This window comes from Cyprinus carpio, chromosome A9 (genome assembly GCF_018340385.1).
Source record: "Cyprinus carpio isolate SPL01 chromosome A9, ASM1834038v1, whole genome shotgun sequence".
NCBI lineage: Eukaryota > Metazoa > Chordata > Actinopteri > Cypriniformes > Cyprinidae > Cyprinus > Cyprinus carpio.
The window spans coordinates 18,080,731-18,104,854 of NC_056580.1; the positions used below are offsets into that span (position 1 = coordinate 18,080,731).

At 35.9% G+C, this 24,124-nt stretch overlaps 1 protein-coding gene, 1 long non-coding RNA gene and 1 pseudogene across 5 annotated transcripts in view; 2 read left to right on the forward strand and 1 right to left on the reverse strand.

The window, feature by feature from the left end:
- Positions 1-4,426, reverse strand: part of tmtc4 (transmembrane O-mannosyltransferase targeting cadherins 4) — a 12,563-nt gene extending 8,137 nt beyond the window's left edge. For 3 of the 4 annotated variants that reach the window (XR_006160840.1, XR_006160839.1, XM_042763864.1), the window contains exons 1-6: positions 3,973-4,426; positions 3,693-3,888; positions 3,211-3,326; positions 2,479-2,695; positions 1,682-1,766; positions 759-853 (exon numbers count right to left, since the gene is read on the reverse strand). Coding sequence is in view for 2 of the 4 variants with exons in the window: in XM_042763864.1 (XP_042619798.1) it covers positions 759-853; positions 1,682-1,766; positions 2,479-2,695; positions 3,211-3,326; positions 3,693-3,854 (675 nt within the window). In the remaining 2 variants the exon portion in view is untranslated. The remainder of the gene's footprint in view (positions 1-758; positions 854-1,681; positions 1,767-2,478; positions 2,696-3,210; positions 3,327-3,692; positions 3,889-3,972) is intronic. The other variant, XM_042763863.1, reaches the window with a different exon arrangement.
- A 5,108-nt stretch (positions 4,427-9,534) lies between these two features.
- Positions 9,535-13,413, forward strand: LOC122146139. Its single transcript, XR_006160841.1, has 4 exons — positions 9,535-9,837; positions 11,185-11,302; positions 11,635-11,700; positions 13,166-13,413. It is a non-coding gene; the product is annotated as an uncharacterized LOC122146139 (long non-coding RNA).
- Positions 13,414-18,628: 5,215 nt separating this feature from the next.
- On the forward strand, positions 18,629-22,008 carry LOC122146198 (annotated as a pseudogene).
- Positions 22,009-24,124: the final 2,116 nt, after the last annotated feature.

Genomic DNA, 24,124 nt, shown 5'->3' on the forward strand with positions numbered 1-24,124 from the left:
TTGAAGCACTGACTCCAGCTGCAGCCCACTCTTTGTGAATCTCCCCCACATTTTTGAATGGGTTTTGTTCCACAGTCCTCTCCAGGGTGCGGTTATCCCTATTGCTTGTACACTTTTTCTACCACATCTTTTCCTTCCCTTCGCCTCTCTATTAATGTGCTTGGACGCAGAGCTCTGTGAACAGCCAGCCTCTTTTGCACCTTTTGTGTCTTGCCCTCCTTGTGCAAGGTGTCAATGGTCGTCTTTTGGACAACTGTCAAGTCAGCAGTCTTCCCCATGATTGTGTAGCCTACAGAACTGGACTGAGAGACCATTTAAAGGCCTTTAAATGGCCTTAAAGGTGTTTTGAGTTAATTAGCTGATTAGAGTGTGGCACCAGGTGTCTTCAATATTGAACCTTTTCACAATATTCTAATTTTCTGAGATACTGAATTTGGGATTTTCCTTAGTTGTCAGTTATAATCATGAAAATTAAAAGAAATAAACATTTGAAATATATCAGTCTGTGTGTAATGAATGAATATAATATACAAGTTTCACTTTTTTGAATGGAATTAGTGAAATAAATCAACTTTTTGATGATATTCTAATTATATGACCAGCACCTGTATGTATGTGTGTGTGTGTGTGTGTGTGTGTGTGTGTGTATATATATATATATATATATATATATATATATATATATATATATATATTTATATAGCATATTACTTTATTTGACCTGCAACTCTCTCAAATGGATACATATTTTCACTCACCAAAACTGTAATGCCTTGCTCCTTGCAGAGCATGGCTACAGCACATAGAAGAATGCTGCTAAATATCCACAACACAGGGAACTTTTTATCACCACCTACAGAGAGAAATTCATGAGTCTCTATATTAAACCACATGATTGATACAAAGTAAAAGATAGTAAGTAAGAGATAAAGTAAGAGATTCTACAAGATTCTAACATGCAGTGTCTGTAAAGGATTAATTTACCATAGAATAACTTTCATTACTTATTCACTGTTTAATGTCATTACAAACTTGTATGACTTGCTTTCTTATCTAAGCAATTATAATAAATGAGTCATCAAGCGAGATGAGAATATTGTATGTCTTCAAGCAAGATAAGATTTTAAGCTTCAGCAAACAAAGCAACCATGAAAGTATCCTTAAAGTAGTCCATACAGTTGATGAACTAATCGGTATGATCTTTTTTAATGACTTGGTGGATCCATTACATAAAAATGGTCTGTGATTTGTTCACAAAATCAGTGATTCAATTATCTGTCTAAATAGGTTAACAGTCCACTGGACAGAAAATTATCATTGAAAAAGAATAATGACTTAACTTCCAGGCCGTTTCTCACGCAAAGCTTTTGTAGACAATACAGTGGACAAGTTGAATGGACCACTTATATGATGCTTTTATGCTGCTTTTGTTTCCTTTTTGGAATCCTGAAAACCTCAGTTCCCAAGCAGAGACTAAAAGAGCAACCAGTGCAATTTTCTAAATTCCTCCTTTAATGTTCAACAGATAAAAACAAAATCATAATGGATTAATCAAGGCAGTAAATGATAGCAAATTTAAAGTCTTGAAAAAATATTTAGAAATTTTGTGCCACTAAATTTCACATAGTGCCATAATAACATAATATGTATAAGAGTCTAGTGTTTTAGTTTATCAACTGACCTTGAAACGCTTTGCAGTAAACCAAAAAAGAGAGCTGAAAAAAGAGGGCACACAACAAATCTGCTCTGCCAACAATGCCAGCCACCTACAAGACAGAGAGCCAACAGAGGAGATTATTCACAAGATCAACTCCAACTAAATACTTTTGGAGAGCTAAAGGACACTGTCTCATCAAGCATCATCCATCATCAAGCAGGTCACCATCATGAAATCCAGCCCAAGGTCATTCGTTTTTAACAGCAGCTACACATTTTGCACCTAAACAAATTAAATCCTGCTTGTACAATAAAGGCAAAAAAAAAAAAAAAACATCCTTCGCAGCCCTTTCGTCTGTGAAATTGCCTGTATTTCTGGCAGTGCCAAATTAACGATGAAGGCAGGAGGCAGCACTCATTACAGAACTGCAGTCGGCCCTGGCTGGAGTCCTGGGGCCACCTTCTTTGATTCATCCCGTAGGCCCAAGTCAGTGGTCTCTCTGAACCGCACCCCCTCCAGGTCCAAGGCCGGTCTTTCTCAACCTGATTAAAGAGTAGTTACCAGAGCATCGGCAGACTCTACCGTACCTGGATGCATCCATGGCAGGTCAGAGCAAGCATTCAGTAGCTGTTAATAGCCACGGCTGACTGTAGAGCCCACCTATGTGATGCACACCAGCTGCTTGAAGCTTTCTTCTCCGCGGGTCTTGTAATGTATATTTCATGCAACATCAATGAACATTGTGATATGGAGCATTGTATTCGGAGATTGTTTACCGGGCAGAGACGGCCTGCTGAATCACATCTTCCCACTCTACTTACACTTTCTGTGTGAACTGGATGTGCAGCAAAGAAGAGTGCAGCCAGGAAGGAAGCTTTTGGCGAAAGATTGAGTTTCACCCCTCTTCCATCGTGAACCAGGCCGCCAATTAATATTGCAAACACATCGATCATTAACACAGAAATAACACAGTGCAGGGCAACGTTGAGCACATGGAAGCCAATCGGATGCAGTCCACCAGCCAAGAGGTAGTTGATCCTGGGAAAATAAGAAAAAGCCACAAATCACAATGATTAAAATTTGTGCAATGAGCACAAAAGTTTTGTATATTTCTGAAACATAAAACAGTAGAGACGCAATGACGTACAGACATTGCAGCATTGTAGAGTAACTTTTATGGATGAGTTGGTCTAACGGGCCATTACTGATGCAAAACGATGTCATTCTCATTAGCAGCATGCAGGACATGAATTATGCCCCCATATAGATTCCTCACAGTTACTGTCAAATGCCAAAGACAATTCTAAAACGAGTTTAAAATTGGATGCATATATTGCCTTTTTTCAATGTCAATTATTGTGGTATTCAGTGAGGAAGCACTCGGGGGACCTATTTTGATTTCCCACTGAGAATAAAATTGCAAGTCCACACATCTAATACATGCAAAGAGGTTTGACAGTATTCACTATAAGCAGGTTGGACTATTAGCTTGTGTTAATCATCAGTCACCCAGCAGTAATTGAAAGACTCTTTTGTCTTTGTGGCAAACGTACCTGAAGGTCAGGACGGTCAGCGGCCGGTAGGATTTGTGACTGGAGTTGCTACTTAGGTTACTCCCCCAAAAGTCATTTTTCCAGATGTTACTCAGAGGAGTGTCAGGATTCAAATCCTACGAAGTGTAGAAATCACATGGGTTTGCATTAAAAAATTAGCTATAGGAAATCTGTTGAGACAATGTATATAAACACGGCAAAAAGTCCTCAAATATCATATACTATTAAGGTAGCGACATGTTTTGTGTTGAAATCACAACTGACCATTACAACAATGTGCATGTTTAAATGGATAGTTTATCAGTTGAACTATCCTCCATCGTCACTGTATGGAAAACTAAATGTACTGCATGTATGATTCATGGGTTTGAAAAGACACGAAGGCAAATGATGTCAGAATTTAGATTTTTAGGTAAACTATTACTTAAATAATAAACAAATGAACAAATAAATCAATAAATAACCAGGGTTGATGTTGATACCTTGTTATTGATGATGGCTTCTGAATCATCAAAGACAAAGTCCCCATTATAGCTGTTTATGAAACAGATCAGGGCAACAAAGGCAGTGACCAGCCGGGAGTGCAAGGGTCCCAGTTTTGGCAGGGGGATGTGATGATCCCAGTAAGGCTCAGAAAGCACCATCTTTCATGTGGTTTCTGTTCATTCTGACCCACCACTGTGATGCAGAACACAGAAAGCAAGTGGAAGGTTAAAATAGCAAAAAAAAAAAAAAAAAGATGTGCGCATGAACCGTACATACCTACTGTATGCACTACAGAGATCTGTTAGAAAAGACGGCGTGACATCTCAGCACAGTTGCCTGATTTGCTGCATGGTTGTACACACAGATGCAGGCAATGCATAGCAACCGGCTGTCAAAGCGAGCAAAGAATACGAAACTGTTCACACTTTCTACGTTGTCTGCTCGCGCGAGAATGACGATCGTCAAAACATGAGTCACAAATAATAGTATAAACGTGCACTGAGGTCAATAAATGTCTGCCCGCCGAAGAGGACGATTTAAACCTGTCGGAGATAAGCAATACAAGCTTTAAATCACCGATGTCAAATAAATACGATGCAGATATCGCTAAACCACACGAATGTGAAAATAAAGGTTTAATACGTGGCTAAACGAAGGCTGATCCCTGTATGAGCCAGCCTCTCGCTTGTACTTCCTGCTAGCGCGCGGAGAAGAATGGACTGTGTAACGTCACGTGACCTGAGCCAGCCAAGTGGATATAATGTGAGGACTCACACAAACAAATGAATGCTGCACAGTAGACGGCTACATGACATGAAATGTCAAGCAGTGAAACAGAGCGATAGCGTATATACTTCATCTTAACCTGTTAATTTCCTAATTGGGCAATGGATTAAGACCCAGACATTTTGCCAACAAATGAATGAATGAATGAATGAAATGAAATTAAAAGAGAAAGTGCATCAAAACTAGACAAAATATGTGTAGAAATATCATATTAAACTGATATCAGTCTTCTAGAAAAAGGACACATTTTGAATTCACAGCTGAGTTACAATGAATAATTGTTCGCAATATGCATAATGTAAATGCTAATTGTATGTCAACTTTATATAAACATCTGAGCCCAAATCAACAGCAGAGTGACATGGTAGAACAGCATGTTTGTGATCCAACAATCCAAACTGAAGGAGTGGATAAATTAAATCAGTGGATAAATTTAGTTAGGAGTGGATAAATTAAATGTCACAGACTCACAGTGCACCCTTAAATTTCTCTGTCTGGCAAATAGCCACTAAAAGGATGAAAATATAACATTATTGAAGGCGCGGCTGTAAGTAAACAAACTGCATGCATCCACACCAAGAGGTGTCACTATAAAGTGTACTATTGGGAAGAATAAAGCACTATGAAGTGCTATTAAAGGAACAGGTCACCCAAATATGAAAATTTGCTGAAAATGTACTTACCCTCAGGCTATCCAAGATGCTGTTTGTTTCTTCATCATAACGGTAATCAGAGTCCAAACAGACTTGACTCCAGTCCATCAATTAACGTCTTAAGTGAAGGGAAAAGCTGAATGTTTGTAAGAAACAAATCCATCATTAAGGCACTTTAACTTTAAACCATCACTTCTGGCCAAAATAGATCATTAATATGTTTCCTCTAGTGATAAAGTCCATCCCCCGTTGCCCACAAACATATTTGTTTAGAACTTTGTTTAGATCTTGTTTAGATTTGATCTGTGCATATTTCTATCCTAATTCAGACAAGACAAATTTTTCACTGGAGAAAGCAATATTATGGATAGAAGAGTCCTATTTTAGCTGGAAGCAATGGTTTAAAGTTGAAAACCTCTTAATTATGGATTTGTTTATTGCACACAGCTTTTCACTTCACAAGACCTTAATTGAAAGATTAGAGCCATCTGGAATACTTGTAGATTACTGTGATGTTTTATCAGCTGTTTGGACTCTCATTCTGACGGCACCCATTCACTCCAGAGGATCCTTTGGTGAGCAGGTGATGTAATGCTAAATTTCTTCAAATCTGATGCAAAACTAATTATTGCATGGCCTGAGGGTGACTACATTTTCATTTTGGGGTGAACTATTCCTTAAAGAACCATATGCAATATAATAATGTAACCATGTGAGTCATACAATCAGATTTCAAACCTATGAAAATTGTGTTGCATTGTATATCTAAACATGTTCAGTTTTATTTGCATATTTGGCTTTAGAATTGGATAAAGGCCACAAAATTAGGCTTAATCTTGAGTCGCGTGCAGTTTTATATTGATCATCCTGCTTTGTTTACCTATAAAATACACCCTGAATGCACAAGCTCTGAGATAGTTTAGATTTCAGCTATAATAGTGACAACGTGTCATAATGATGATTGTCTCTGCTTTTGAACCGCTGACACATCACTACTCACTCAGTAACACAAATACCACTGTGGCCAGTCCTCCACCAGTCCCCATAACTGTAGCTGTCTGACTCCTGCTACAAACATTTCAAACACTCGCACCAGTGGCAGAGCTTTGTACTATCAATAGAGGCTTTGAGCATGCACCGAAACCGTTCCCTTGTTCCCCTATGGTGTGATGATAAATTGTAAGAGCTGGATGGATGGAACTGTCGTCATATTGCTGACATCAAAGAGGGTAACAGCCCTGAAACTCCTCAAGTTAACAGAAATCAGTTATCTGAGTTACCACAGAGCTTAAAGACTGAGTTTAGAAGCAGGGTAGTGACAACTTGTTGCAGTCTCATGTCTCTTAGGAAATTCAGGAGAAGCGTTCTTCCCCCATGGGTTTCAAAATGAGTTAAGAACTCTTTATATTTTCTTAGTTTGTCTTCCTATTGTTCCAAGCTCAGATCTTTTCCCCTCTTCCAGTTTTGTAATTCACTTTAATGAAAGAATGTGCAGTTATAGCGGTCATTGATTTAGTCTGATGGAGAACATTTGCACAATAATGTGGTCTATTACCAACTTAATGAATTGCCTCTGTCCTGTAGACTCACATCCTGTCTAATTACTCCACAAACTAATAACCTTATTTACATTGCAGTTGTCACACACACGGTTATCATGAGCAAATTGCAGCCTAAATAAAGGTATGAATTCCCCCACAGATCCAATCTAATCCAGTAAACTCGTTGCCCTGTGTGTTTCTCATATCAAGAGTGTTGCGTATACTTTACAGTAGCTTTATTATATTACCTGAAATACCACAATGATGCACCAGATAATGAAAATACTGTCTTTTAATTGTTAACATTTTAAGCAGACAATAACAAAGTGTCTTTCTTTGTTACTCTCTATTTCTTTTTTGCTTTCTCTCTCACTTTGACACAAATTGGAATGAAAAAAATTATAAATATTCATAAGTAAAATTTTGAAGTAGGCGTAAAATAAGTACAGTAAAATGTAAATCAATTATATATATATATATATGTGTATATATATATATATATATATATATATATATATATATATATATATATATATATATATATATATACATATATATATATATATATATATATATATATATATATATATATATATATATATAGATATATATATATATACACATATACATATATATATATATATATATATATATATATATATATATATATATATATATATATACACATATACATAAAACCATTATTTGCATTTAATTTATTCATTACATTTTTCTTAAAAACTAACAGATTTGTTGCAGTGTAATGCATATTCTAATAATTTACAAACTGTTTTTCAAATTTGTTTAGACAATATTATTTATTAACTTTGCTTTTAAAAGAAATTAATGCACTCTCACATAACACAGCTTTTTTCACCAATAATCATATCATTAATAAAATGTGTTTCTTGCATTGTTTAGTTGCAGAAACGGTTTGTGGCCCATGACATTGCGTGATATCCAGCCATTTCCTCACTTTCATGCCATTTGACCCTGACCTTTCCTTTCTTTTATCATTATATGTACCGTCAGATTGCAAAAAAATCAATGTCTGTCACCCTTTCTGGGATCACAAGACATTACATCCCCATGTTCTTTGATGACTTGTCTGTCACTTTGCATTTGGGCCATTGGCTCTGGAGCCGGTCAGGAGAGAGGGGAGGAGCCCCTCATTAACAGATTTCCCCCTCATATAAATACCAAAGTGCTGTAACCAGCCAACTGATATTAAATCCATATTTCATGCATTTCGCATATGGGGGCAATTATCAGTGACCGAAAAAAATCAGAACATGAGGTATTTATGCATATTTAGCAGACAAAACACTGAAATGCAGCTAAATGATTTGAAGGGGTGTCTGCATTAAGTAGAATATTTATTGTTTAATGATCTTATAGACAGCAAAACTGATGACAGATACTGATGTATCAAAACTAAGCAATTTGTTTTTAAATAACTAATAAAATATTTCTTCAAAAAAAATTGCATTATCATCACAAAAACATTATATACTTTAATTCTTCATATGTTGTTCTTGTATTTGTATCCTGTGGTGAAATAATGTTCTTTGTTTTTGTTGATGAAAGTCTTTATGTGAAAATGTCTCTGAGGGGCCATCAGGGGCCTCCTAAACTGGAGCGACTGGAGTCAGTCATGAGCAAGGTCTCTGGCAGCTTGGACCCAGAGGAACTGGACTTAAGTGGCCATACTGACCTCTGTGGAGGTAAACTGCACAGTACTATGTCCTCACTTTCATCAGTGACCTCACAGGACAGCTGACGTTACAGAAGGAGAGTGTCATACTCCTCTTTATTGGACTTTGAGATGCTGGGGCAGTGTAGTGCAATAAAAACAGTCTTTGCACAGATGATACTGAATACTGGCTGCAACTGTTTTATACAAGTTACTGCTAAAAAAAAAAAACATCTGAAAAAAAAAAAAAAAAAACATGTATATATGTATATATATATATATATATATATATATATATATATATATATATATATATATATATATATAGGCTAAATATGCAAGCCTATTGCTTGCATCTTTTTACCCATTCTGGCATAATTAAAGTTTTTGTATTGAATTTTTAATGTTTATTGCTAGAGGAATTCAAGTTTTGTATATACTGTTTTTAAACATGTCACAGATTTTGGTAACAGTGTTGCAAAAATTGCAAACCTCATATAAAATAAATAGAAAATCCAGCTCATATAATATTTATTTTGACCTCCAGGCTGATGATCAATTTTTTTTTTGTCCTGAATGTTAAGCACCTCACTGACCATATGATGAAAAAGATTTCAGGCTCATTTTTTTGCAACTGAAAGCAGTGCATGTTCATTAATATCTCCAGGAACAAATATGTTCATTTCAGCAGGTAAAAGCACATACTTACTAAAATCATTATCTGATGTAGAGCAGATTTAGCCTTGAGAAACTCCAGAGCACACAGCATACTATACACCTCCAACTGGAGTCTTCAGTTGCTATCCTGCTGACAATCAAATGGAGCCTCTCCATGCCATTACTGCACAACTTCAAAAGATGAAAAGCCAAACAAACTATTTCTGAAATAGCTGTACTCAGATAGCTACACTGTAAAAAAAAAAAAAAAAAAAAAAAAATTCAGACAACTCCAACTCAAATTTTTCTATTGACTGATCACATTTAAATTTTTCAATAGGCCTAACTGAATTTGTGAGAATTACTGATCACATCTAAATTTTTCAATTGGCCAAATTGAATGTGTGTGAATTGCATTTAATACATTTAATTAGGCCACCCTAAAAATTTAGATGTCACCTGTCACTAGAAAATATTGAGTTGGAGAGGTTTTTATTTTTTACAGTGTAAGATGTTATCAACCAATTAAAAATACAAAGCCAACATGAGTCTGAATGATTACTACAACATCAAGGTGGGTGTCAATGTTTTCTTATTGATCTCACCTGGCTCATGTTATTATCCCTTGAAATATAATCATTACAGTGACCCTTACATTTCAATATTATGATTGTTTTCAGAACCAAAGAACATATCCTTTCAAGCAATATACAGCTTTCTTCCATTCAAGTCCCTGGACAGTGTCAAATTTCTCTAAGAAGTGCCAATCCTAGTACAAGTGACAGAAGTGGAGCGATTCACATCTACAAGGGTAATAAAAATGAAAGCACTGCAAGTGAATCACTTGCACCTTTCTTGGTAATACTTTATAGTAGCTTTTACCTGTAAATTATTAACAACTATTAACAATATTATATATTGCTTATCTGCTCATTAGTTATTATATATTCAAATATCTATAGATTTCTATAGAAATATGAGATAATGTGCTTGTTAACGTTTCCTAATATACTTATTAAACATTACCTAATGCTTAACAGATCATTATTTATTGTAAATTAAAATGCTTACAAATGTCATTACATTTTCAACTCATATGATCATGTACTTTTTAAAAATATCCCAATGGTTTTGACAGATGGTTTACAATGAGTAAAAGCTTCATTAATAAATCATTAACAAACATTACATGATGCTGAATGGATCATTACAAATATCAAACTTTTAATTCATACGTTCATGCACTTTTTAAAATTCTACAAATGATTAAAAGCTTATTTGTTAATGTACTTTTGAATGCTAACAAATGTCATTAAATTTCAGTTTACATTTTAACTGCTCTTTTTGTTTTTCTTTTTTTCTTCTTTTTTTCACATCACAAACCATTCATGTTAGCATATTATTCATTAACTCATAATCACTGTCTATAAAGGTCATATTTTTGGTCTTCGCTTGTTGTGTAGACTTCATTTATAAACATTTACTAATCATTTAGTCCTAAATCACCTGAATTCACCCTGTTTACCCATATTTACAAATCATTTTTTTTGCTCATGTTTTTACGGTACCCAATGTAAAGTTCAAACTATTCATTGTCTGGTAATATTTATAAATGTTTACTAATCATTAGTATCTTTATGGGCATTGGCCTCTTAGCTGCTGTGACCAGGTTTGTGTAAAGGATGGTTAGTTAAGTTTAGCTAAACAATTGCTAAAGGCATAACACAAATTGTAATTTGGATGCAAAACATGTTCAAAATCAAGTGTCATTTTAAGCACTTCTGCATGCACTTCATCAGGAGCTGCTTAAATTCAGGGCCCTCTTAAAAAATCCCCCTGCCAAGCTGAATTGAAGATGTACTGTAATAATTGCATCTGTATATGCATACATTCTCTCACAAACACGCCACAAGTCATGAAAACACAATTCACCCCATTGCTTTTTGTGCCACTGAGTGTTTTCATTTTTCAGTTGGGTGTACTAAATTTGTCCCAGATGTATTCTCGTTAGCGCCCCTGAACCCTACGAAAAACCCTTTTCTCAGCCTCACTGCACTGTTACCTCTCAGTTAATCAAATCAGAGGTGCTTTCATGGACACACAACACCAATCTTGTGAATTATTAAATATTGACAGTTAGGTTTCCTCTTTTTGACAGTCACTCAGTCAAAAGGAGGTCATTCAAAGGCTGTAAACTGTTTCATGGAGAACACATCCCAATGTTACCACGACGACCTGATGCCCTCGTCAAGAAGGAGCAACTCATCAGCAGAAAAGTTACATCTATTATTTTCTATTATTTCACTCTATTTTGCTATACTATATATGTATATAATATATATATATATATATATATATAATATATATATATATATATATATATATATATATATATATATATATATATATATATATATATATATTTGTTTATATAATATATATATTTATATATATATTACATAAACAATGTTATGATAAACAACACTAATTCTAAATGTAGTAGCATAAACAATGTTATTATATATATATATATGTATATGTGATTTATGCTATAATTGCTGTAATTATATTTAAACATGTTTATTTCAGTTCTATTTTGTTCTAACAGCTGCAACTTGAGGACTATCTGAGGAATATATTGAAAAGGCCTTTATACAGGACACATCCTGCTACAGTAAGTCACAGCTCAAACATTTTCCCTTGTCCGTGCCCTTACAAAAAGTACTGTTGCACTACCATGTGATGGTTATACAATGGCTTTACTGAATGATCAAAGAGCATTAAAGAATAATGTTATTATCATGTTACCATGCCCAAAATAGCACAATATTATGGTACTTTCTGTTAGTATATAATGAGAATATAAGATTATATAATTTTTGCTCACAAATTTTACTAATATCATCTGTCTGTGCAGTATTATTGTCTAGCAATATCCCTAGTAGTAAAAAAATAAAACAATAAAAAAAAAATTATGTTATCGTTGTGTCACATGATGGCAGAATGAAGGTTCTTGAAGGAACTCTACCTGCTGTGTCCTCACTCATTAAAACAATCTCTTTTGCAGAGAAAGCCTCTGAGAGGTGATTCCACACTTAGCTTAGTGCTTCACAGACTAATTCTCTGACAGTCACATAATTAGCATTCGTTTGCAGGGCTAATTAAAGAGTACCTGTACCCGGAAACATTCACCCCCTGCCTCAGTTTTCACCTCACACTTCCCTGGCTAATTATTAAGGTAGAACAGGACTGTACAAAGCAGATGCCAATTTGTACTTAATTTTAGTCATCATAACTAAAATGTTTCAAACAAAGAAATTAAATTATGATATTTTGGAAGTAACTGGTGTATGGCTCGTATACATTTGCCATAAAGCTGGATTGAGGCTTATTGATGCTAATTTAATTTTATTTCAGCTTGAATTTCTGGAAGTGAGTCAGATCTCATTTATTCAGGATCTCGGACCAAAAGGAATGTAAGCATGTACATAATAACATGAAATACAAAAAAAAAAAAAAAAAAAAAAAAAAATTTGTATTTGTTTATTTATATGTTAATTTGCCTTGACAAAAGTGAAGGTCTGATCTTAAAGAAATCTGGAGGAAACACGTTCCCTGTACGTTACTGGTGCGGATCCAAAATGTGAGAGCTGTTTTACAAGTTAAACTCAGGAAATCATGATACTGTAATGAAAACCGTCATTTTTATTTTTCACCTTATTTCTCACAATGTGAGGACATAATATCTTTCTGAGAAAAACACTTCAATCAGTAGTGCGTGATCTTTGTCTCATGGTTTCACAAGAACACCAAGCCCTGAAATGAATATTGGTGAATAACAGATGCTGATGTAGAACTATCTTCATCTGTCCCGACAGGAGTGTTATTGTTTTCCTTTGACAAGCAGCTACAGTAACATTACACTAACATAATTACATGGCTCTTAAAAGCAAACACTGAAAGATTCAGCCCCAGCTGAATTTTGCTCCTCGGATTTCGGCCTTGCTGAGCTATTGGGTCGTGGCATGTCTTCTGTTGCGGTTGTTTACTTATTTAGGTTATTATGATGTTTCCCCACAGCTGAGAAAATGGCTCTCCCCTTGTTTCAACTCTCATGCGGTGACTGCTTCATGTTTCAGATGGCTGGTGGTAAAGGACTCCTTTGTTCTCTACATGAGGCCAGAGGATGGCCAAGTAGGCACTGTGATTCTGTAAGATAAGGGATTTCACATCAAAATATGGACCCAGGAGACGGGAGTCAGGCATGGAGTCACGATTGAGAAACTTTGCAGGCAGGTTGAGAAAAATGTGTTTTATATTTTAGCAATTTCATCATGCAATAATTGCTATTGAACTTGCTTTCAAAAGCTTTATATACATATATGTGCAAATGTGCGTTCTCAAAGCATTTTGTTTATTTATATATTTATTGTATTTGGTTTTTTATTTCTTTTTGCAATGACAAAAACCCATATTAATCAACATTTTTGTTTTGGACAGGGCACTTACTATCAAGTGCAGGCTCATTGGTGGGGGCACTCCATAGATGTTTTTTCTTAAATATTTGGACAGGACTTTCTGAGGGAAAACCATCATGGGTCTTTCACACCTGTTAGAGTAAACACTACATCGAAATGGTGAGAAATTATGCCGCATTAATCATTTAAATATATTATGAGACTCCAATTAAAACAATAGAAGACGTGATTCATTATTTCTAAATATATTTAAATTGTACAATATTTTTAGTTTAATTTAAAGTATTACAGTAATCTCAGAAATTCAGCTAGTCCCTCATTCTTTGTTCTTTTTATGTCGACATGTGAGCAACACTTGCCAGAAGTTCCCTGACAGAGTTCTCCCTGAAGTTCTCTGTGAAGTTCCCTGACACAGTTCCTTAAATGAAGCACCCTGTGCTACTTTTGAAGGTTTGTCAACGCAGCTGGATACTTTGATGCCATAGCTGTTTCTTGGAAGGAGCAAAAGAGGAAATCTTCATCACAGCCTGGTGGTACAGATTAAAATCAGTTTCAATTACTCCCCATTTGCCTAGCTTTTACAATTCTGTGAGAGCTTATGTCGCACCTTTTAATGCACCATTTTTTTGTACCATTGCTATTTTTTGTGACTGCAATGTGATTTGAGATGTTTTACAAAAGGAGAAGAATACATAAATGGTTTTTTAGTACTGTGGTCTCATTGGCTAATCATTTTAATGATACTGAACCAAGCAAGTATATATTTTTAAAGGAATAGTTCATTAGCAAGTGAAATTTCTGTCATTATTCACTCACCCTGTTGTTTTAAACTGTGTGACTTTCTTTCTGTGTAGGAGAATTTTAAAAAGAGTTCCCAGGATGTTCTTTAAAAGTTCACCTTTCGTTTTTGTTAGATTTAAGAAAGCCATAGATGTTTGGAACAACATGGAGCTGAATGAATTGTTTGCGTAAACTATCCCTTTAATATAACAGAAATAAAGAATGAAAGTTGTATAGAAGTTGTCAGAGAATGGATTGGGTTTGATATGGCCCTCAGGTTAAGCCCAGAAATCTTCCTCAAACGACTAGTAGTAGACGGGAGCATGTGGAGATTAGACCATGTCCTCAAGCGGAAAGCAGTGAGTCTGAACACCTGCTCAAATCTGGACTTCAGCCAGTTTAATTTTACATCTCACACATCCATATATTATGTTTCACCTCACAGTTCACCCAGTTCTCTTTGGTTTTCCCAGTCCAAAGGTTGTTTAACAATATTTTGTCTTTTGTCAACTCTGCAACAAGATATTTGTGCTGCTCTACAAAAGTCGAGGTAGTGATGGGTCTCAACAGTGAGAACACGAAGAAGGCCCTGATGGGACTTCACCCTAACATCAGGGTGAGTCAATCAGTATGTCAAACATTGTCAAAAGCAGAATCTTGTCCAGAAATGTGAGTATTACAGAGGGGACCTGCCTCTCCAAATCAGCTTTTCACTCTTATGTCTACACCTATCTCTCCAAGAACTATGGTTCAATCAAAACAAATCATTGACAGCACAAGAGTACCCAGCGTGCTCACTACCTCCAGACACAAGAATAGCATGTTACTTTGATCATGTTTGGACACTGCCAAAATTCTCTGTAGTAAAATGAGAGGGATTGCTGTGTTGGGAACCCTACGGATCGTGTCTGGAGATGGTCAGGTTCATCCTTGCCGATCTTCTCCATAAGAGCCTGAGGCTGCGAGGCTGCTTTCTCCCCTGGTGCCACAGAGCTTCTACAGTATCCAGTACCGTAGCACCCCAGGCTGGTGTGTGATTGACGTGCTGTCACATCCAATCTTATTGGAGCGCTGGTTGAGTATAGGCAAAGGAGTGACAAGGATGTGTGTGACGAAGCAGCTGGGTGGTGGTATTCCTGGGCCCTGCTGGTGTAGAAACACCTGCCAGGGGCGACATCCTCCGGAGGCTTCGCCAAAGCTGGTGGAGACACAGATGTTTCACACAAAGGTTGACATCATCTACATTGTGGTGTTATTTTTGGCCAAGGGCCCACTGTATTTCTTTAACTGATATTTGGGATATTAGGTTAATTGGCAAAAGAGTTTGTCAAATTGGGTCTAGTAAAATCTTTGTGATGGAAGGATTGATTACATCGTAGATCCAAAAAAACGTTCATGTTCTCCTCATATTCATATGTTGTACATTGCATATGTTGGCACATGTAATACTTCATGTGGCTATTTAGATATAAAATAAAATTTGAAAAAAAAAAAAAAAATTCCATGTTATTTTTTAGGGTTTTATATGCAGAGAGAGGGCAAATCAGAAATAGATGGTATCATTTCTTCTCAGAGGCACAGAGGCGTAAGTGAATTGGACAGGAATAAACTTCTTGTAAATGTGACCCATTGAGAGTGATGGCCCACAGTGGCCCCTCAATGTTTTTTTAACATGCCATACATATTGCCAGCTGGGTTTTTCTGATATCTGGGGGAAGTCGAAACACACCTGACAAGGTGCCTGCTAAAGACTCCTCTGAACATGTGTACCAATGCACCAATCAGTATTGAAAATAACATCTTCTGTTTAAAGCTACTAATTAAAATGTTATGTAAATTAATTTGGACCGCTGCTTATTTATTTGTATGTTATGTTATGAAGTAATTGTACTGATCTGTGATTCATACTTGATAGCATTGACAGCTAACCTAAATGAAAATTGTAGTGATTTATATTTTGTAGCCGTTCTAACAATGGTGCTCATAAAGGACTGGTCCAGACTGCATTTCAGTTGTATGCTTACTTGGATTGATTTTGTGGCGGGTAATTCAGGGCCTCTGCCTTCTTATTCTTTTCTTTTTCCAACGAGCAAACGTAAAATTGCAATTACGGAGCATCTGGGGCACCCTTGAAGGGCCTGTGGTTGATAATTCCAGTCCTTCTCGCTGGGCCTCCCCCCCACCACCCCGAGAGCTGCATTAAACATAAAGGCCCTGCATGGATGAGTGAGTCAACAAATGACTGGGGGCACTAAATGGGAGCTTGATTTCGTCTATATGCCACCTCTCCCGGCCTGCTGCCTACCTGCCTGCCATTGTGTCATTAAATATGGGTCTGAGCTTTTAAATAAACATGATCTGAACCCAGATGAAGGCACTTATTGCATTTACTAAGGGGCTTCTCTTAGCATGCTTGAGTGACTGTATCTATCAATGCGGGGCTCCTCAACTGTAAAATCTTTGCTAATATACATGAAACTGTTACAGCTGTTGGTCTAACCTTTCAAAACGTCTCCTAAGGAGCACAGTGATATTTGCACTTAATAAAATTATGCCCACCAGGAGAATAGTGGTCTGACATTTGCCATTTGTCAAGTCGAGGCCACTATGATCCCCCATGAGCCATTAACTCGCACACATCAGAGGGCATTTTACCCTCGTTTAGACTGGAGTCACTTACACTATTGTTTAAGTCATAGCTTCCCTGGGCTGATGCCGCACGGGTGGCAATTACCATTCCCCCTGCATACTGCATGCTGACAGCTAGCCTGGCATATAAGACGTATAGTTAACATGGAAGTTTTCATTGTTTAATGGTTCAGAGTGCGTGTGGGAAAGTTTGTCTTGGTCGTTTGGCCCTGGATTGTGCACCAATGAGAGTTCAGAATAAAATACTACACAGTGTAGACAGAATCAAGGCAGACAGACATCCCATGTTGCATACAATATATGTGAGTGTTTTAAAAATAAGATACCAAAGGTGCCCAGAGGGTAATATTTGTGGTTTAGAATCAGTGTTGACACAATAATGGAAAAACTAGAAATATATGATATGGATCATTAATAAAATGATAGATAGATAGATAGATAGATAGATAGATAGATAGATAGATAGATAGATAGATAGATAGATAGATATATAGATAGATAGATAGATATACGTGGATAGATAGATAGATAGATAGATAGATAGATAGATAGATAGATAGATAGATAGATAGATAGATAGATAGATGGATAGATAGATAGATAGATAGATAGATAGATAGATAGATAGATAGATAGATAGATAGATAGATAGATAGATAGATAGATAGATAGATAGATAGATAGATAGATAGATAGATAGATAGATAGATAGATAGATTTTCGTTTATGTTTGGTTAGGTTGGTGGATAGATTGGTTTTTGTGTAGATATTTAGTTCATTACCTTTGAGTGCGCAAATAGGTAACATTGGTAACATTTTAGTATAGGGACCAATTCTTACTATTAACTAGTTGCTTATTAGCATGCCTATTATAAATATATTGGCTGTTTATTAGTACTTATAAAGCACATATTCTGCATGACCATTTTCTACATCCCTAATCCTACCCAATACCTAAACTTAAAAACTACCTTACTGTTAATAAGCAGCAAATTAGAAGTTTACTGAGGCAAAAGTCGTAGTTAATGGTTTGTTAATAGCGAGAATTTGAATTGCCTTAAAATAAAGTGTTGCCGTTAAGTGTTCAGTAATAAAAGTTTGACATGGATATAACAAATGCTTTGCTGTTACATAGCAGTGGGTATAAGTCTTAATTCCAGGACACCTCTCACTCAGGAATGTTACACCAAGGGCCTTTCTCTGCTTTCCAGTGATTCGTACTATCTCGTCCTGCATCATTCTCTCCCCCTGCCTTACGCTTAGTACTCACATACAACCAAACCACATCTGTGTGACATGCATATATTGATACTTAAATCCAGTGTCTATAAATTTATACACACACAACTAAACCTTCTTCACCAAAGCTGACATGATACATCATAACAGTTTCTCTGTGTAAGACATTTTATTTATTTATTTATTTTCTGTTGATCTGTTCTAGAGACTAGTTTGCTAACAAGTTACATAGGCAGTACTGAACTTTGTGGAGAGACTCGTTTCTGGCTACTGCAATTTCATCCCCATATATATATATATATATATATATATATATATATATATATATATATATATACACACACACATATATATATATATGGTCCTGGTTTTGCACATACCTGTAGTGCCAACTGGGTAGGACACAGCAGGAGAATGGAGTCGTCTGATATATGAATGTAGTGAAATACTCTTAAGATGGTTGAAAGAGAAAGACGACACCGTGATGGCTTCAAAAGACCTGTCTGTCATCTCTGTATAATGGTTTAGCTAATGTTATTATGAATTGTAATTGTTTATTTTTCTCTGGTTAAGATTTCATTGACAGGTTTAAGACACCACGGATGCCCTGGTATGATATTGGGGTGCTGGTTCATGGGAAGGCTGCAAGAGATATTGCATGACATTTCATTCAGAGGTGGAACTTTACAAAGGTAGGAAATTAGAAACATTCTCAGCGATCTCAGTGTTTCTCCTTTAAACGGTAAGATTAAATGAAAAGGAAATGGAGATCTTCTGCTACCTAGATTTAAAAGACTCAACATTTCAAAAAAAAAAAAGATTAATTAAATAAATAAATGTCCCAAACTGTTCTTAGAATTGGCAAGATATCAAAAATCAGAGATTTTAAGATTAACTCAAATATTAAGCATTATTTAAACAATTTTAAAAGGAACATTTGAGTTAAATTAAAACATCAGAAATAAGTACCTCCTGAGCAATGAAAGAGCAACCTATGAGCAACATAATTTTCATCTGGGGAAGTTTTACATTTGAAAGCCTTGTAATGAAGTGAATTGATTATATATCCATTTTTTTAGTTATGTAGTATGACTATAAAGCATATCTTCATGAATGTCCAGAATTTTTTTTTTTTTTTAATTGATAGAAGGTGTACAAGTACCACCTCCATTCAGAAGTCTAATTGTAAGAACTAAAGATCAGAGAGCATGCATGAAGCCGAGGTTTCCACTCTCTCTCAAGACTTTTTGAAAAGCCATCTTTATTAGCTTGAGCTTAGCACCCCCTGCAGTTGCTCATTGTGTCCTGTTCTGAATGCCGTCAGCATTCAATGGCCGCCCGCACTCTCAGCCCCCTTTTAGAGCAATTAGAGGCCTTTTTACTTTGATTGTTCAGTAATTGAATTGGTTTGAGGGCTGTATGATTTCCTTTGGATTATGCCAGTCATATTTCAGGCTTGGCTACCGATCAGACACTCTGCTGGTGAATAATTAAAGGAGAGGAAGCCAGGTGTGTGTGCTGCAGAGAAGGACAAACAAAAGCCAGTTGAATGCCTCTGATGAGGTGTTTAGTGGAAATGAGAATTTACGGCTCAAAGACAAACTAGTCTCATTTATATCTTTTGCTGTTGATTAGAGAACACCGCTCATCACATTCACAACAAAGAACGTATTGTAAAGTGGGAACAATCCTGTCAGTGATTTGTGTGGAAGGAATTATGAGATATATTGACGACTAGTGTATACGCGGTGCATACTAGGTAGTGAATATGCAGTACCATTCTAAAGCCTGTCATAGGATTTTTAATGCATTTATTATGCAAGGTGGCTTATCAAAAAATACAGTAAAATTATTTAACTGTCTTCTATTTTAACATATTTTAATAGCTTAATAACAAAACAGAATTTTCAGCAACTATTACTCCAGTCTTTAATGTACCATTATTCTTTAGAAATAATTATAATATTCTGATTTGGTGCATATCAGAAATATTTATTGATTTTTGTGGAAACTGTTACATCTTTTAAAGAATATTTTAATGGATTAAAAAAACAGCATTTATTTGAAACAGAAATCATTTGTAACTTTATGTTTTGATCTTCTGATCTTCTTCACATAAAAAACAACCAAACTTTTGAACAGCAATATGTTTATATACTAAACGAAATATTTGCCTGAGCTCAGAATAAAATCAGAATTAAGGTCATAAATAAACATTTAAATCCACATTGTGAAATACATCATCCTGCAGTCTTATCACTGCATTACAGATTTTATTACAGACAACAGCTGACTTTTATTTTCTTATTATTTACAAATAATGCATTTTTACACGTGCTAAACTAACTTGCTATTATCTACTATTATAACAGAGCTGAATTAGCATCTATTCTCCACTCTCTAACCATATGATCAGTGTTTTAACGTTTATGTTCTGTACCTGTAATATGAAGAAAAAAACTGAATTACTTTAATTCAAGCCTTTTTTTTTTTAGAACTGTGGTGATACAGAGATGTGATTCACTATCAAGGTCACTGGAGTTATGAGTATCACTTGGGCAGCTGCCAACAGCCCGTGAGCAGAGTTAATGTTAGTTCTCCCTCATCAGGGCTCAATGGATTTTAATCAACACATTATGCCAGTTGTTAATTGCCTGAGAACCATCTGTTTATAACCACACAGAACAGATTACTGCTTACCCACAGTGTAAGCTGACATGGTGTACAGTTTGCTAATTTGCACCACGAGCACTTCCTTCAAGAGGGGTGAAAACGTCAAGTAAACTAAAACTTCCAAAGAAACTCCAACTTAAGTGAACAAAATATTTTTTGTGTCTTTTGATGTAATGACACTGTTTTATACAGAACAGAACAGAAAGTCTAGATGAATCAAGAACAAGACTAATGTGACCAAATACTATGAAGTGAAAAAAAAAAAAAGTTTATAATTGGTATAATTGGTGGCAACATCGTTTCCTTTGTTTCCCAGGAAACAAAGCTCGTCTCATGTTCAAACGACCTTTGAACCATATTCCCGGCCCAGTTGAAAACAGTCTGAGTATAGTCTAGTTAGGACAATAGCCATTAAAAACCTACTTTCAGAAAACCTTCGCACACATGGCCATCAATTTACGGTAATCAGCGGCACTGTCTAAGACTAAACAGAAGAACAGAGACTTATATTCAGCCTCAAACAAATGCTCTATCTCTGGGGAGTGGAGGGACCAGGCAGGGGTGGATGGTCAGCCCAACAGGCTATCTGGATGTGGCACAGTAATTAGCGCTCTTTAGGGGTGTGATTTTGGAGTCAACATCGGGCGTTCTGTCTGATCCCAATCAACTCTCCTTTTATTTGCTAGCTGGTGAAGAAGCAGTCGGGGGCGACGTGCTACCCCTGCCTCATGCCCAAGTCTCTATCCGCACCCATGGTGCCAGCTGAGTACAGCGGCAAATCAACACAGGCTAATGTTCAGGTGAGATATCACCACCAAAACACATGGGTTCCTGCTCTGAACTGGCAATACTGCCGAAATCATCCATGTCTTTTCTAGAATCATTTTTGAGAATTCAAGTTTGCACTAATATGAATTTAAAAATATGTGTTGTGTGATAACTGAAACCATCCATTATGATTCTATCCTTTTTCCCCAAGCTTTTGAGGTCTGTGTGCCAGTGGTCTATTGGGACAAAGGTCCACGAGGAGTCGATTCATTTAGCCTATGTATCAGCCATCCAGAACAGCAAACATTTCATCTACATAGAGATAAAATATATGTGACCTTGGACCACAAAACCAAGTCGCTGGGGTATATTTGTAGCAATACCCAAAAATACATTGTGTGAATCAAAATTATTGATTTTTCTTTTATGCCAAAAATCATTAGGATATTAAGTAAAGACCATGTTCCATGAAGATATTTTGTAAATTTCCTACTGTAAATATATTAAAACTTAATTTTTTATTGGTAATATGCATTGCTAAGAACTTCATTTGGACAACTTTAAAGGCGATTTTCTCAATATTTTGATATTTTTGCACCCTCAGATTCCAGATTTTTAAATAGTTGAATCTCGGCCAAATATTGTCCTAACAAACCATACATCAATTGAAAGCTTATTTATTCAGCTTTCAGATGATGTATACATTTCAATTTCAAAAAATTTACCCTTATGACTGTTTTTTTGGTCCAAGGTCACATATGACCATAACTGTACATCAACTGCACAGTTTGGTACAGGGCCTATGTCTGGTCTTCAGTGCAGAGTAAAATGTTTTTATTTGTTTTTAGGGGCACAGTAACCGTGCATAAATTCTATGAACTTTGATTCAAATTTATATTTCAGAAATGCTGTTTTATTCTAACTACAGTATCTATTCATTGAGAGTTGAAAACAGTTGTATGGCACTGTAAAATTTTAATAATGTTTCAATTTTGATCATACTAATGCAGCTGTGGTGAGCATAAGGAACCTCTTTCAAAAAAAAAAAAAAAAAATCTTACTGACCCCAGCCATCAAAGCATTCATGCACTTTAATTACAGGTAATAACCCTGCAAGCATGTGTCTACAGTAATCACCAAATTGCCACAATTAAGGGTAAAAATGCAGCCTGAACGGCAGCTTGCAGCAAATTACACGTGTGTAATGTGGAAACAACAGACCCTGCTCCTCACAGGCTACAGAGAGACCATTACAGCCCCAGCTTGGACTCTCTACACTAGGCTAGATAAGAGGAGCAGTGTGGGTGCTGTTGTCACTGGGGTTTAGCGAGCGATGTGATTGGTCAGGTGAAGAGGAATTAAAAAATATGATTGGTGCAAGACAGGAAGTAGATGAAATGAAACCCCTCTTTCTCAATTTCAGGACAATGTGCCGAGGGGAGCACTCCATTATTGAGAGGCTCAAATGTATGAGTAAGCAGACTAGTACTTAGAAGTATAAACCTACACTATATCCGTAACATCTGCAAAAACCATGACCATGTAATTCATTATAACAGGACAAGGATGAAGAAAGTATGTTGGGATGTATTTGTATTTGTCTGCAGTGGCAGATTGTTGGATCAAGTACATCTCATTCTGCGGTCTGTGCACTCATGCTGACCTGGATGGGCGTCTGGTCACTGAACTCATTTACGTGCACAGCAAGCTCATGATTGTGGACGACTGCACTGTCATTATTGGTCAGCCACTCTGCACACACACATATCGAAAAGTTCTCAGGAAATGACACCATTTGTGCCAGACATTTCAGGGATTTTATTCGTTATAGTTTCATTTGAAAACATTACTGCTGAGCAGAAAAGACATACATAGTTTCCCATGTTAGGACCAAAGTATACAGTGTCATAACTCTACCATAAGTGGAGGCCTCCTGCTTGTTATTCAGTTTACTTGTTGACAATATTATTATTATTTTTTTTTTTTACTGGCTAGAAATTACTAAGACATCTTTGGGGGAAAAAAGACTATATATAGACTATATTTAAATCTAAAATAAAAATAATAATAATATTTAAAATTCAATTGTACGTAAATATTTAAATATGTTAAATGTCATAGATATCCTGTGATAAGCAACCATTACTTTTGTCTTTTGTGTTACATGGTCCTACTGAAATCATTCTGATTTGGTGTTCGATTAATGCATCCTTGCTGAATTAATTGAATTCATATTATTTTAGAATTATTTAAAACAATGACTGACTCTTAACTTTTGAATGGTAGCATATCACAATTTTGAAATAATAAGCAGCAACTGTTTCATCATTGATAATAATAAAAAATGTTTCTTGAACACCAAATCAGCATGTTAGAATGGTTTCTGAAGAATGATGTGACACTAAAGACTGGAGGAATGATGCTGAAAATTCAGCATTGCCATCACAAGAATAAATTACATTTTAAGATATATTAAAATAGTAAATGCAGCCTTAGTAAGCATAAGAGATT